Here is a 15,062-nt window from a genome sequence, read left to right as displayed (position 1 = left end):
CACACCATCGCCTCTAACACTAATATAACAATATCCACAACATGCCCTATCACTGATGTAATCCACATCATCGCTTCCAAAACTAATGTAATAATATCGACATCATGCCCTAACACTGATCTAATCCACACCATCACTTCCAATACTAATGTAATAATATCCACACCATGCCCTATAACTGATGTAATCCACACCATCGCTTCCAATACTAATGTAGTAATATACACACCATGCCCTATCACTGATGTAATCCACACCATCGCTTCCAATACTAGTGTAATAATATCCACCTCATGCCCTAACACTGATCTAATCAACACCATCGCTTCCAATACTAATGTAATAATATCCACACCATGCCCTGTCACTGATCTAGTCTACACCATCGCTTCCAATACTAATGAAATAACATCCAAACCATGCCCTATCACCGATGTAATCGACACCATCGCTTCCAATAGTAATGTAATAATATCCACACCATGCCCTATCACTGATCTAGGCCACACCATTGCTTCCAATACTAATGTAATAATATCCACACCATGACCTATCACTGATCTAGTCCACACCATCGCTTCCAATACTAATGTAATAATATCCACACCATGCACTATCACTGATCTAATCCACACCATGGCTTCCAATAGTAATGTAATAATATCCACACCATGCCCTATCACTCATCTAATCCACAGCATCGCTTCTAATACTAATGTAACAATATCCACACCATGCCCTATCACTGATCTAATCCACACCATGGCTTCCAGTACTAATGTAGTAATATCCACACCATGCCCTATCACTGATCTAGGCCACACCATTGCTTCCAATACTAATGTAATAATATCCACACCATGACCTATCACTGATCTAGTCCACACCATCGCTTCCAATACTAATGTAATAATATCCACACCATGCACTATCACTGATCTAGTCAACACCATCGTTTCCAATATTAACGTAATAATATCCACATCATGCCCTATCACTTATCTCGTCCACACCATCGCTTCCAATACTAAGGTAGGAATATCCACACCATGCCCTATCACTGATATAGTCCACACCATCGCTTCCAATACTAATGTAATAATATCCACACCATCCCCTATCACTGATCTAGTCCACACCATCGCTTCTAATACTAATGTAATAATATCCACAGCATGCCCTAACACTCATCTAATCCACACCATCACCTCTAACACTAATATAACAATATCCACACCATGCCCTATCACTGATCTAATCCACACCATCGCTTCCAATACTAATGTAATAATATCCACACCATGCCCTATCACTGATCTAATCCACACCATCGCTTCCAATACTAATGTAGTAATATCCACACCATGCCCTATCACTGATCTAATCCACACAATCGTTTCCAATACTAATGTAACAATATCCACACCATGCCCTATCACTGATCTAATCCACACCGTCGATTCCAATACTAATGTAATAATATCCATACCATGACCTATCTCTGATCTAATCCACACCATCGCTCCCAATACTAATGTAATAATATCCACACCATGCCCTATCACTGATCTAATCCACACCATCGCTTCCAATACTAATGTAATAATATCCACACCATGCCCTATCACTGATCTAGTCCACACCATCGCTTCCAATACTAATGTAAGAATATCCATACCATGCCCTGTCACTGATCTAATGCACACCATCGCTTCCTATTCTAATGTAATAATATCCACACCATGCCCTAACACTGATCTAATCCACACCATCGCTTCCAATACTAATGTAATAATATCCACAGCATGCCCTATCACTGATCTAGTCCACACCATCGCTTCCAATACTAATGTAGTAATATCCACACCATGCCCTATCACTGATCTAGTCCACCCCATTGCTTCCAATACTAATGTAATAATATACACACCATGCCCTATCACTGATCTAGTCCACACCATCGCTTCCAATACTAACGTGGTAATATCCACACCATGCCCTATCACTGATCTAGTCCACACCTTCGCTTCCAATACTAACGTGGTAATATCCACACCATGCCCTATCACTGATCTAGTCCACACTATCGCTTCCAATACTGATGTAATAATATCATTACCATGCCCTATCACTGATCTAGTCCACACCATCGCTTCCAATACTAATGTAATAATATCCACACCATGCCGTATCACTGATCTAGTCCACACCATCGCTTCCAATACTAATGTAATAATATCCACACCATGCCGTATCACTGATCTAGTCCACACCATCGCTTCCAATACTAATGTAGTAATATCCACACCATGCCCTATCACTCATCTAATCCACACCATCGCTTCCAATACTAATGTAATAATATCCACACCATGCCCTGTCACTGATCTAATCCACACTATCGCTTCCAATACTAATGTAATAATATCCACACCATGCCCTATCACTGATCTAATCCACACCATCGCTTACAGTACTAATGTAGTAATATCCACAGCATGCCCTATCACTAATCCAATCCACAGCATCGCTTCTAATACTAATGTAATAATATCCACAGCATGCCGTATCACTGATCTAATCCACTCCATCGCTTCCAATACTAATGTGATAATATCCACACAATGCCCTATCACTGATCTAGTCCACACCATCGCTTCCAATACTAATGTAGTAATATCCACCCCATGCCCTAACAGTAATGTAATATCTGCACCATTCCCCAACACCAATACAATATCCACACCATTCCCTAATGCTAATCTAAATGTCCATACCATGCCCTAACACTAATATATTGACATAATGGCCTCTAATACTAATAAATATAATAATATCTACTGAGTGGACTCTGTTGACATTGAGACTTTTTTAAGGGTTTTACAGCTTTGGCTGAACTATAGCCTCTGCCGTGGATTTTGATGATGTGTCTGCTTTCCTGGCATGGTATTGACATGGTTGTTTTAAAAAGTAACTTAGTTTCCAATAATGTCATATTTCTAGGCAACTTCCAGTAGTAGTACCAAATACAACTTGTTTCTTCCCTTAGATTCCCCAACAGTTATTGCTGCACCAGATTTGCAGTGTCGCACAAAATACTCCGGTCTATTGCACTGAAAGCATGGACACTCTCCCAGGTAACTACCACATAACCGCTAGATCAGGAAATCAGCATTGTTCCTACATGATAATTCGGTCCACAAACTCACTTCACTTTTACCTCCTGCCACACTTGGGAGTATAATGTGTTTTTTTTTTTTTTTTTTTTTTTTTCCATTCGGATCCAGTTTTCTTTTCCTGGAACTGTTCCCCAGACTTTCCTGCATATTTATGACCTTGGCACATTTAAAGAGCACACAGGTTTTTGTTTGAACAGCTGTTTTCAAGTCTTTGGGGTATATACCTAGGAATGGAATCATTGACTCATATGGTAAATCTATTTGTAACTTTATGAAGAAACATCAAATTATTTTACACGTAGGCTGCACCATTTCATATTGTCACAAGCAGTGTTTAAGAGTTCAAGTTTCTGCACATCTTTGTCAACACTTGTTATTTTTTAGTATAACTATTCTTGTGTGAGTTAAGGGTTATCTCTTTATGGTTTTAATTATGGTAATGATGTTAAGCATCTTTTCATGTGCTTGTTGGTGAAGTGTGTATTAAAGTCTTTTGTGAATTTTTAGATTGGGTTGTCTTTGCTGTGGAGTTGTAAAAGTTCTTTATACATTCTGGATAACAGACACTGATGAAGTATCTAATGTGCAGACATTTTCTTCCATTTTATAGGTTGTTGGAACGTAATAAGAGTTAATATGTGGTCTCTGCTGCAGTGTCCTGAAACAGAGCGCTAAGCCTTGGGAATGTACGAAGTAATGTGTCTTTCGTATGCTAATGAAATGATTGATGGCTGGGGGCACCTGGACAGCCTCAGTGGGGCTGGCTGCCAAGGGAAGCAACCTTGTCATGAGAGGATTTGAAATTTCTTCCCCCGTCCCGTCTCTGTGAAGGGGAGAGGTGCTGATGGTTGAGTTGATCACCTATGGCCACAGACGTAACCAATCTGCCTGTGTAATAAAGGACAGGGTTGGGAGAGCATCTGTGTTGCTCTCCCAACACAGGAGATACTGGGAGGATCATGTCTGGTGAGGGCATGGGAGGCCTGCATTCCTTCCATATACCTCACCTTGTGCATCTCTTCATCTGGCTTTTCATTTGTAGCGTTTAAAAGATCCTTGGTAATGAGTCAGGAATAGTAAGTACACTGCTTTCATGGGTTGTGTAATGTGATGTATCAAATTACTGAACCCAATAAGGGTGTTGTGGGAGCCTCCAATCTGTAGCAAAGTCAGACAGAAGGTAACCTGGGAACCTACTGTTTGTGGTTGGCATCTTAAATGGTTACAGTCTTGTAACTGACTACCCATATTTTCTTAAAGAAGAAATGAGTTAGTTTTACCATTTTGCTGTTCCTGCACTTAGCTCTTTAGGAATGCAATTATAAGCTTTACTGTCTCTCCACCAGACACTTCCTATACTGCAAACTTTTCCAACTGTGTGATAACTTAAAAGTTCCAGGGACCAAACCTTGAAACAAACTGGCACTTCCATATCTCTCCCCCACCAGGAGATTGGCAGCAGACAACAGTCAATTTACAACCTGGCTGTGCCCGTGGTGGTGCTAGCAAGATCACCTAATGGAGAAAACATCAGAGCATGTCCCATAGACCCCGCACCTCCTCACCTCATCCCCTGCATGCCATTCTGGCAAGTCCGAAAGCCCTGCTTTCTGCCCAGAAAGTGGAAGCGCTTCCCTTAAGGCAAGAGCCTGTATGTTTCCTTCAGCTAACCTCTGGCATAAAGTCACTTTCTTTTTACCATCCTTGTGTTTGTCATTTAAATTTGCAAGCAACAAGGGGCATGACGTGTATTCCTAGGACTGAGTCCTTAGCCTGTGGGGTCTGATGCTTTCTCCATTTACTGTCACAATTGGGTTGCACTGTAGGACACCCAGCTGGTACCCAAGATTTGGTCTGTGTGGGGAAAAAACCGATGTATCTGGTAACAGAAGTGTTCTGTGTTGAGTGTTGAGAGTATACTATAAGACAGTTGTTTTTCCTATTATAACATTTTGTCTTTCAACTTTTTTCTTCATGTCTTCTGAGACGTAAAAGTTGTAAATTTTGAGGAAATAAATTGATTTATTTTTCCTTTTGTGGTCTGTGCTTTTGGTGTCAGATGTAGGATACTATTGCTACATGTAAGGTCATGAATGCTTAACTGTATGTTTTCTTCCAGAGTTTTTAGTTTTCACCTGTTTTGGTCTTTGATCCATTGTAAGTTAATTTTTTTATGTGGTATGAGGTAAGGATACAATTTCATTTGCCTTTATGTGGACAGCAAAAGTTGCCTTACATCACTTGTTGAGGACAGGATTCTTTCCCCAATTTACTGGTAATGGACCTTGTCTAAAATCAGTTGAGCATAGAGGTATTGTTTTCTGTCTGGACTCCCAATTCAATTCAGTTGATCTTTCTGTTTATTCCTGTGCGAGGATCCCACTGTTTTTATTACTGTTCCTTTGTAATAAAATTTGAAATTGGGATGTGATCAGGATCAGCTTATCCACTTCTGTCCCAAGGCCTTTGGGATTTTTGTAGGAATAACATCGAATCCACGGATTGCTTTGTGTACTTTGGGAAACTTAACAATGTGGTCTACAAATCCACAAATAAGATACATTTTTACATTTATTGGAAGTTTAATTTCCTTAAGTAATGTCTTATAATTTTCCTCATCTAAGTCTTGTTGTTTCATTCCATTTATTCCTAAGTATAATATTGCTATTGGTATTGTTTAAGGCAGAATTTTCATAATTTGGTTTAGAGATTATTCATTCCTAGCATATACATATAAAATGGAATGTTTGGCCAGGCACCCGGGCTCATACCTGTAACCCAAGCAGGTTGAGAGGCTGAGGAAGGGTTAGGGTTAGAGTTAGGGTTGGGGTTGGGGTTGGGGTTGGGGTTAGGCTTAGGGCTTAGGGCTAGGGCTAGGGCTAGAGTTAGGGTTGGGTTAGGGTTGGGTTAGGGTAGGGTTAGGGTTAGGGGTTAGGGGTTAGGGTTCGGGTTTGGGTTCGGGTTATGGTTAGGGTTCGGGTTCGGGTTTAGGGTTCAGGTTTATGGTTTGGGTTAGGGTTCAGGTTAGGGTTCGGGTTGGGTTTAGGGTTAGGGTTTAGGGTTAGGGTTTGGGTTAGGGGTTAGGGGTTAGTGTTAGGGGTGAGGGTGAGGGTGAGGATGAGGGTTAAGGGTTAAGGGTTCGGGTTAGGGGTTAGGGTTAGTGTTAGGGTTAAGGGTTAAGGGTCAGGGTCAGGGGTTAGGGTCAAGGGTTAGGGTCAAGGGTTAGGGTTAGGGGTTGAGAGTTAGCGGTTAGGGATTATGGTTTGGGTGAGGGGTGAGGGTGAGGGTTAGGGTTAGGGTTTTAGGGTTATGGTTAGGGTTAAGGGTTAGGGTTAGGGGTTAGGGGTTAAGGGTTAGGGGTAGGATAAGGGTAAGGATTAGGGTTAGGGTCAGGGTAAGGGTAAGGGTAAGGATTAGGGTTAGGATTAGGGTAAGGGTAAGGGTTATGGTTAGGGTTTTAGGGTTAGGGTTAGGGGCTAGGGTTAGGGTTGGGTTAGGGTTAGGGTTGGGTTAGGGTTAGGGTTAGGGTTTGGGTTAGGATTAGGGGTTAGGGTTAGGGTACTGTAAATAATTTCACATTATTACTAATAAATTATTATTTGTATTACACTATTACATAATGTAAAGGCTATTAAGACATGTTTGTCTTCAAAGAATGGCCTTGGTTTCTGTGGGCAGTTCCTCCTCATGGAAGGGTCATGCATTCCTGCTAAATCATGGACAAAACGGGCTTCCAGGAGCTACAGGCTGCAGCTGCAGCTTCTCCTCTACGTCCTTCACTGCCTCAAACTGTTGTTGACTTTGAAAGCTTCTTTCAGTCTAGTTTTATCAACAGAGCTAGTATTTCATGAGGTTCTACTACATACCAGGTTCCAGAAAGCTAAATGCCTTTTGTTTGTTATTATTCACTAAATACAAATCACAACTGTCTCCTCATTACTCACACAACAAAATTTAGCTGAGGGAGATTGAGTGACTTTCCCAGGGTCACATAGCTACTAAGAGCAGAGTCGTGTTTAGATTCATGTGGGAATATTGAACACAGAAATGAACCAGTGGAAACATCCTATGTTCCAAAAGCCTACTCAAGCCGTTTGTTCTTATTTTAAGGAAAATCTTTATGCTAATTTTAAACTCCAAATACTTATTCATGGCAGAGATCTACAGATTTGATTCTGATGTAAGAAATGATGGTCACCAGCTGGTTACTGCTACCACCCCACAACCCCGAGCATACTGGACGAATGTCTAAGCCTTGTGGTTAGTGGGGACAATGCTGTTGGAGTCTGAAGTTGTCATGCAGTGACTCATGCAAGCTTAGGCAGATTCGGTGATGTATGACACAGAGATGCAAAGAAATGTTGTAGCTGACACACACTGGCTGGCTCTGGGAGATGCAGAAGGAGCACGTCACCCAAAATAGAGCCAGACAGACATCCTTAAGGAAGGAGCAAAGGGGCTGCATCTTAAAGAATGTAGAAAGGATTTGTCATGAGAGATGGGGCAGGAAGTTCTTGAGAGGCAGAGGGAGAGCATGAGAATGTTGGGAAGGGAGGAGAGATTCTCGCACATCTGGGAAGCTGACAATCCATCAGCATGGCCAGAAGGAAAATAAGGAGGAGGAGCAGAAATAGATGAGGCTGGATATAGAAGCAGGGCTGAAGCTGTGTCGATTGTGGTAAAGAGTTGTGATTCTATCCAGGACGCAATAGGTAGCATTCTAAACAGAGATCTTTTAAAACAAGAGTCAGCAAGTATTTTCTGCAGGCGGCTAAATGTTAAATATTTTAAGTTTTCCAAGCCATATGGTCTCTCTCTCAATGACTCAGCTCTTCCATTATACCATGAAAGTAGCCAGAGACATTATGTAACACGTATTGGCTGTGTCCCATTACAACTTTACTTACAAACGCAGACTGTGTCAGACATGGTCCATGCATGGTAGTTTGCCACACCCTGTTTTAGAAAGCTCAGGTTTATGATGTGATGGAGAATGCCTACAAGAGCTCTTGTTTTAAATGGTAGAGTGAACATACGCTGGAATTCTATCCTGCTTGACCCAAGCTCTTGATAGCGAAAGGTAGAAAAGATAGATGGTAAATAGATAGATAGATGATAGATAAAGAAAATACATAGCTGTTCCAGAAAACAGAAATGGATAACTTCATGAACCAAAATCAGAGTAATATACTTTAGAAAGGAAGCAGGCCGGAAAACCCACAGTTGCAAAACAAATAGAATTTCCAACTGCCTCTTGTAGCCCCTTCCTGGAAGTAGTCACAGCCCAGGGTGTTCGGCTTCTTCCTCTGTTTTTTGTTTGTTTGTTGTTTGCTTTTCTGTGGGGTTTTTGTTGTTGTTGTTTGCTTTTAAAAAAAAAATTCCCTTTCCCTGCTTTTTTGTCACAGCAGCCTTTGTCACTTCAAACACTGCAAGTGTTCTTTAAAAAAAATTATATCAACCTTTCAATTAAAATGCAACATGTCTGAAACTTGGTATCTGGAGAGGTGAGTTGGACAAAGGAGCCCTTGTTACTGCACGTTTTCATTCTTCAAATTTCACCTTGCACGCAGTAACAGACAGTGCACAAAGCCACTTCCTTATGGACGGAAATTCTGAAATCCTTTTATGCCTGGCCTTTCCATCCTTCAACTTCCCCTCTCCCACGCTGTGAATGATTGTATTGGGCATTTTTGTTTTAATGTCAGTGACAGGGGAACACAGGTAGCTCTAATATAGCTGTGACCCAGATGCTTCTGTTTCTAGCATGTATTTATTTTGCAGCAAACATTTACATCCATGATGTTTCACTGTCTTTTGAAAATAATTAGGCAATATCTCATCTGAGGTAGGATGTTTCTAGGGGTTGTGTTCTGAGGGAGGAAAACTAATCTGTTCTCTTTCCACTGCATTCTAGGAACAGTAAGAGGACCTTGTGCATGAATAATTTGTTTCCACACTACAGAGTGGGTAATAAGCAGATTAGTAAAAACAATTCTGCTTCACTTCAATAACAGCCTCCTCCAACTCATTTTTTCTCAACAAACTTATTTTTCCAGCAGAAGAATCCCAGACTTCTTAGAGAACCCAGTGACTTTTTGCACCTTAAATCTGTGAAATCCTCATGTTTTCTTCTGCCGTATCCATAGTTCAAACAAAGATGAGGCAAAGCTAGACGCATTCCTGAAGGAACCCAAGAAATTCCTCTCTTTCTCTCTCTGGAATGAAATGAATTCTCTAGACCACCAGTTCTAACCTTCAAAAACCAAACCTGTTTGTGAGATCTCCTTCAAATACTACTGTAGACCCCAGTGTTTATTCATTAAATTTTTTAAATATTTGTTTTATTTGGAATCCATGTGTTTGTAATTTTAGTGTTTGTATTAATAGCAGGGAGAAATGTTTAAATCTGTCTATGCCCTATGTGCCTCTGGCTTATTGCCCAATTAATTGTAGTCTCAGGCTAAACTTTGGTTTCTGTCTTTAATTTTTGTCAGAAGAAATATAACTGATCTCAAAACATCTGCTTTTATTGTAGGGGCTCGTGCTGCCATCTCCATTCCTGTCTCTTTTCTTGCAATCTGGGTGGAAGTTCTTTAATATGAACATTTCAACCACCTTCATTCTACCATGTCCACTATCAGCACATTCAAACTGATCCAGCCAAGGCTGTCATCTCAGGCCAGGGATTTTTTAGGAATCTATTTTGCTGTGATGCGGCTGGCACCCCTTTGACTCACTGTATCACCCCAGGGTTCTTTTCATTTCAGAAGCCCAAGAGGGCAGAAAAAGAAGTAGGTGAGCAATTAAACACTCTGAGTCAGGAGCGTCTCCCCTTGCGTTAAGCAATGTTGTAGAACATCGATGTTCTACATCGATGTTGGCGACCTTGGTACCATTTTGTCCACTTGATTGGAAAAGCCAGTCAATAATTTCAGGTCACTGTTGGCCTTAGAAGAAGAGCCCAAAGGCAACAAGCAAAGGTGCTCGTGTCCAGTCGCCTTCTAGAAGCATTTTCACTTTCCCTTAAGGTTTCCCTTGATGAACAGAGAAATACTGTATGTAGAATTGACCCAGTGCCGCCCTGGCAACTTTGTATATTAGGCCAAATTTACATTTCTTACCTTTATGAGAGGCACCCTGGTAGGCTAGTGGAGTTACACACAAAGTCTGATCTCAGCTGCACTGTCCAGAAATGCAACACGGTCCAATCAAATAACATTCTCTGAGCCTGTTTCTTTAGCTGTGAAAGAAGAATAACACACCCATCTAAAAAGGCAGCTTATTGTATTTGATTGGTCTTTTATTTTCTATGAAACTGTGTTTAACACAGTAATTATTTTCATTTGTGTACTACATTTGTGTTGTGTTTTTGGTTTTAGTTTTGTTTTTGAAATGGAGTCTTTTTTTTAGTGGTTTTTTGTTTTGTTTTGTTTTTGAGATGGAGTCTTTCTATTGTCACCCAGGCTAGAGTGCAGTGGCGTGATCTCCGCTCACTGCAACCTCCACCTCCCAGGTTCAAGTGGTTCTCCTGCCTCAGCCTCCTGAGAAGCTGGGATTACAGGTGCCCACCACCATGCCCAGCTAATTTTTAAAATATATTTTTAGTAGAGATGGGGTTACAACATGTTGCCCAGGCTGGTCTCAAACTACTGACGTCAAGTGATCCACCCGCCTTGGCTTCCCAAAGTGCTGGGATTATAGGCATGAGCCACAGCGCCTGGCTTGTTTTAAAATAAGGGTTTCTTGTCTAGGCATGGTGGCTCACACCTGTAATCCCAGCACTTTGGGAGGCCAAGGTCAGTGGATCACCTGAGGTCAGGAGTTCGAGACCAGCCTGACCAATATGGAGAAACCCTGTCTCAACTGAAAATACAAAATTAGCCAGGCGTGGTGGTGCATGCCTGTAATCCCAGCTACTCAGGAGGCTGAGGAAGGAGAATTGCTTGAACCCAGGGGGCAGAGATTGCAATGAGCTGAGATCGCACCATTGCACTCCAGCCTGGGCAACGAGCAAAACTCTGTCTCAAAAAAAAAAAAAGATTTCTTAAAATGATATTTTCGGTATTTTATAGATGATGTGTAAGCAGCAATCTTAATAGGATGTTACCCGACACTTTGCGAGACTGGCAGCTGATTTGATCCAGATGTCTCTAATTCTTTTTTCTTTTTCTTTTTCTGTTTTTTTTTTTTTTTTTTTTTTTTTTTTGACAGAGCCTTGCTCCGTCCCCCATGCTGGAGTGCAGTGGCACGATCTCGGCTCACTGCAACCTCCACCTCCCGGGTTCAAGCGATTCTCCTGCCTCAGGCTCCCGAGTAGCTGGGATTACAGGCGCGCGCCACCATGCCCAGCTAATTTTTTGTATTTTTGGTAGAGACAGCATTTCACCATGTTGGCCAGGCTGGTCTCGAACTCCTGACCTTAGGTGATCTGCCTGCCTTGGCTTCCCAAAGTGTTAGGATTACAGGCGTCAGCCACTGTGCCTGGCCCAGATGTCTCTAATTCTAACATGAGATGTATTGCAGGATCATAGCAGAGTGAGTTGCTGATGTATCCAGAAGGAAACGAGCATGGAACTCTCATGACAGCTGTCCTGAGAAGTGTGTGTGTGCTGTGCTTGAATATCTCACTGCTCATTTATACACAGGCTTTCTGGTGACTGAGTTAACAGTATCTGTTTCATAAATAATGTAGCCCTCTTTCTTTCTCTCTCTCTTTTTTTTCTTTTTTTTTTTTTTTTGAGACAGGGTCTTGCTCTGCTACCCAGGCTGGAGTGCAATGGTGCAGTCTCAGCTCACCGCAACTTCAGCCTCCTGGGTTCAAGCGATTCTCCTGCCTCAGCCTCCCAAGTAGCTGGGATTACAGGCATGTGCCACCATGCCTGGCTAATTTTTTCTTTTTTTTTTTTTTTTGAGACAGTTTCGCTGTTTTTGCCCAGGCTGGAGTGCAATGGCACAATCTCGGCTCACCACAATCTTTGCCTTTTGGGTTCAAGGGATTCTCCTGCCTCAGGCTCCCGAGTAGCTGGGATTACAGGCATGTGCCACCACACCCGGCTAATGTTGTAGTTTTAGTAGAGACGGGGTTTCCCTATGTTGGTTAGGCTGGTCTCAAACTCCTGACCTCAGGTGATCTACCCGCCTCGGCCTCTCAAAGTGCTGGGATCACAGGCATGAGCCATCACTCCTGGCCTAATTTTTGTATTTTTAGTAGAGAGAGGGTTTCACTCTGTTGGCCAGGCTGGTCTCGAATTCCTGACCTCAAGTTATCTGCCTGCCTCGGCCTCCCAAACTGTTGGAATTACAGGCGTGAACCACCATGCCTGGCCAGCTCTATTTCTTTAAGCCTACATGTTTTGCACTTGTTAAAAGTATTTGAACATACAATTACTCAGCTTCCCTTGTTTATGCGTGAATTTTGTATAATCTTAAATATTTTTTCCAATCTAAGCTTTATTTTATCCCGTTTCTTCTATATTTGTATAACTTTAGGTGGCTATTTCTTCATTGAAAGTTTTTTCTCAAAAGCCTTAAGATAGAACATAGTTCTTGGCAGCAATTTGAAAGTTATTTGAGGAGAAGGGGAGACTTACAATGATGATTCAAATGAAGGAAACTAAAAACTAATGAAGCAAGGCAGAGGAAAAAGCAATACTCACTTGAGCACATCCCAAAAGAATAACATTTCAAATGTAACTAGAAAAAAGTATGCTGAAGTTCGCAATACAGAAATAATTATTAATAAGATAGCTTTAAAGCCCTGCTCAGCTTTTGAATGTTGGGAATTGACCCAGAGGTGGCTGTAACCTAAGATGGTTCCTTCAGTAATGACCATTTTTTCTTTTTCAAGATGATGATTATTCCCCACCTTCTAAGAGACAAAGACCAACGAGCCACCACAGCCACCAGTCCCAGAACCCGCCAATGCTGGGGAACGGAAAATGAGGGAGTTCAACTCTGGTAAGTTCTCAGCGAAATCCATGACCTTTTCCTTTATCTTCTGGACTCTCAATGTGACTGATGAAAGTTACCACATGCTCTGCAGGGGGAAATGGTTTAGCATGTGTTACTACATCTTAATCACATCTTTGTAAAGCCAGGAGCATTTTACAAGTCACGTTACAGACATTGTTTAAACATAGTCTGTATTTACCAAAGTATAGGACATTGTATCATCTCATATTAATTAGTTAGTTGGCTCAAAATTAGTGCTAATGACTTAGTAATTCAGTGATTTCTGTTAGCTTTAAAACCTTTATTTCAGAACTATTTCACCTCTTGGTTTTCATTTTTGCTGTGTGTCACTGCCTGCCGGCTGCTAATTTATTAACTCCCAGTGAATCATGTGTCCTGTGAAGGGACTGAATATTAGTGGCAATTTATGTTGATGATTTGTATTTTGAATAAATAGTTTGAATACATAGAACATTAAGCTTGTATACATTTTGAAAATAGTATTTTAATATTCTACTGTGTCATAGTTACAATGATTGGATATATATTGAATTTATATGTACTTTAAGTTGTTATATGTTTATGGTCTTTAGCATTCTAACGTGCAATTGTATATCTGTTAAGTCTTTTTTTTTTCAAGATTAGACTGATTTATTGAGGCATCTGTTTGATGCCACATTAAGTGGCCCAGGCTTTGTGTAGGGGTTGAGGTTAAAGCAGGAAGAAGGGTGGTGAGAGGCGGGGTACCAGGATTAGGTTGGAATACCTGGGGGTGCTCTGAGGCTCCCCAAGTTTCCCTGGTCTTGGCCGGCTGTGCTGCTGGCCTGGGCATCTGATGGGCCTGCAAGGGTGGTCCAGGGGCTAGGGCAGGGACTTTGGAGTCACTCCGTTGGCTTTGAATCCAGACTCGTACACTTGGTAGCTGTGAACTCTCCATGCCTCTGGGACCTGCAGAACTGAGCTCTGTCTGAGCCAGGTTCCATCCAGGCACTGCGCATCCATCCAGAGGGGCACTGCCTCAGGCTGCTCGCTATTCACTGCCTTCTCAAGCAGACCCTTGTCTCCTTCTAGGCCCTCACAATCCAGTGGAGGAGACGAAACTCATCTGCCTCTGTCCCTCTGGGCACGCCTCATGCCAGGTGCATCTGTGGACAGGGGCCATGCTCCTGGGCTTCCAAAGTTGGAGAAAGCTGCCAGGCTCAGGTGGGTACATCACAGTAGCTGCTGCCCTCTGAACACAGTGACAAAAGAACACTCTGGGCCTGGAGCCCTGGTCTGGGGCATTGGGCAAGGCTGTTGCACTTCTCTGATCCCATTTCCCCATCTGGAAAGTGCGCTGATTGTATCTCCCTGTGGGTACTGAGGGCTCAGTGTTAGTTTGAGAGCCAGCATCTGGGGTTTGGGCTGTAATTCCCCGTCAGCCCCATAGCTGCGGGGAACCAGGGACTTTGTTGGGATTACCCTAGGCATCAGTTTAGCTTCCTGCCCCTGGCTTGGGCTAAGCACCTGAAGTAGTCTAGGGGGTAGGTGGTCCTGGTGGGGGCTGGGGCTTTTACCCAGACTGAGGTCACACCCAGAGCCAGAAGTCTTGGTGCCTGCTCTGGGCAAAGGTGCCAGCCTGTGCGACAAGAGCGAAACTCCGTCTCCAAAACAAAAACAAAAAACCTTGCATCATTTCAAGGGGCTCACACCTCCCTAAGGGCCTGGTAATTGGCTGGCTCTGGCCTGCATCTGGCCCCGAGGGTGTAGGTAACACCCCACCTTACCTGGTTTCTTCCTGCCAGGGCCAATCTTCAGACCTCAGGACTTTACAGCCTATCCCACCTCCCCTCTGGCCAGCCTTGAGCCCTTGTGGGTCCAGCACTTTTTCCAGGCTGTCTCCTGGTTGTCCTTCTGCCTCGAGGCCTGGCTCATGCTGCTCCCCCTCCCACT

The 15,062-nt window shown here is 42.5% G+C and overlaps 1 protein-coding gene across 1 annotated transcript in view; it reads left to right on the top strand.

Moving 5' to 3' along the window:
* The window catches only part of LOC129398391 (putative protein FAM157A), a 31,237-nt gene extending 27,500 nt beyond the window's left edge, over positions 1 to 3,737 (top strand). Inside the window, exon 4 of the mRNA XM_055115620.2 lies at positions 3,050 to 3,737. Within this exon, the coding sequence (XP_054971595.1) occupies positions 3,050 to 3,117 (68 nt within the window). The 3' untranslated portion in view covers positions 3,118 to 3,737. The remainder of the gene's footprint in view (positions 1 to 3,049) is intronic.
* Positions 3,738 to 15,062: the final 11,325 nt, after the last annotated feature.

The sequence above is a fragment of the Pan paniscus genome, chromosome 6 (assembly GCF_029289425.2).
Source record: "Pan paniscus chromosome 6, NHGRI_mPanPan1-v2.0_pri, whole genome shotgun sequence".
In the NCBI taxonomy this organism is placed as follows: Eukaryota; Metazoa; Chordata; class Mammalia; order Primates; family Hominidae; genus Pan; species Pan paniscus.
This window is presented reverse-complemented; position numbering and strand designations above follow the sequence as displayed.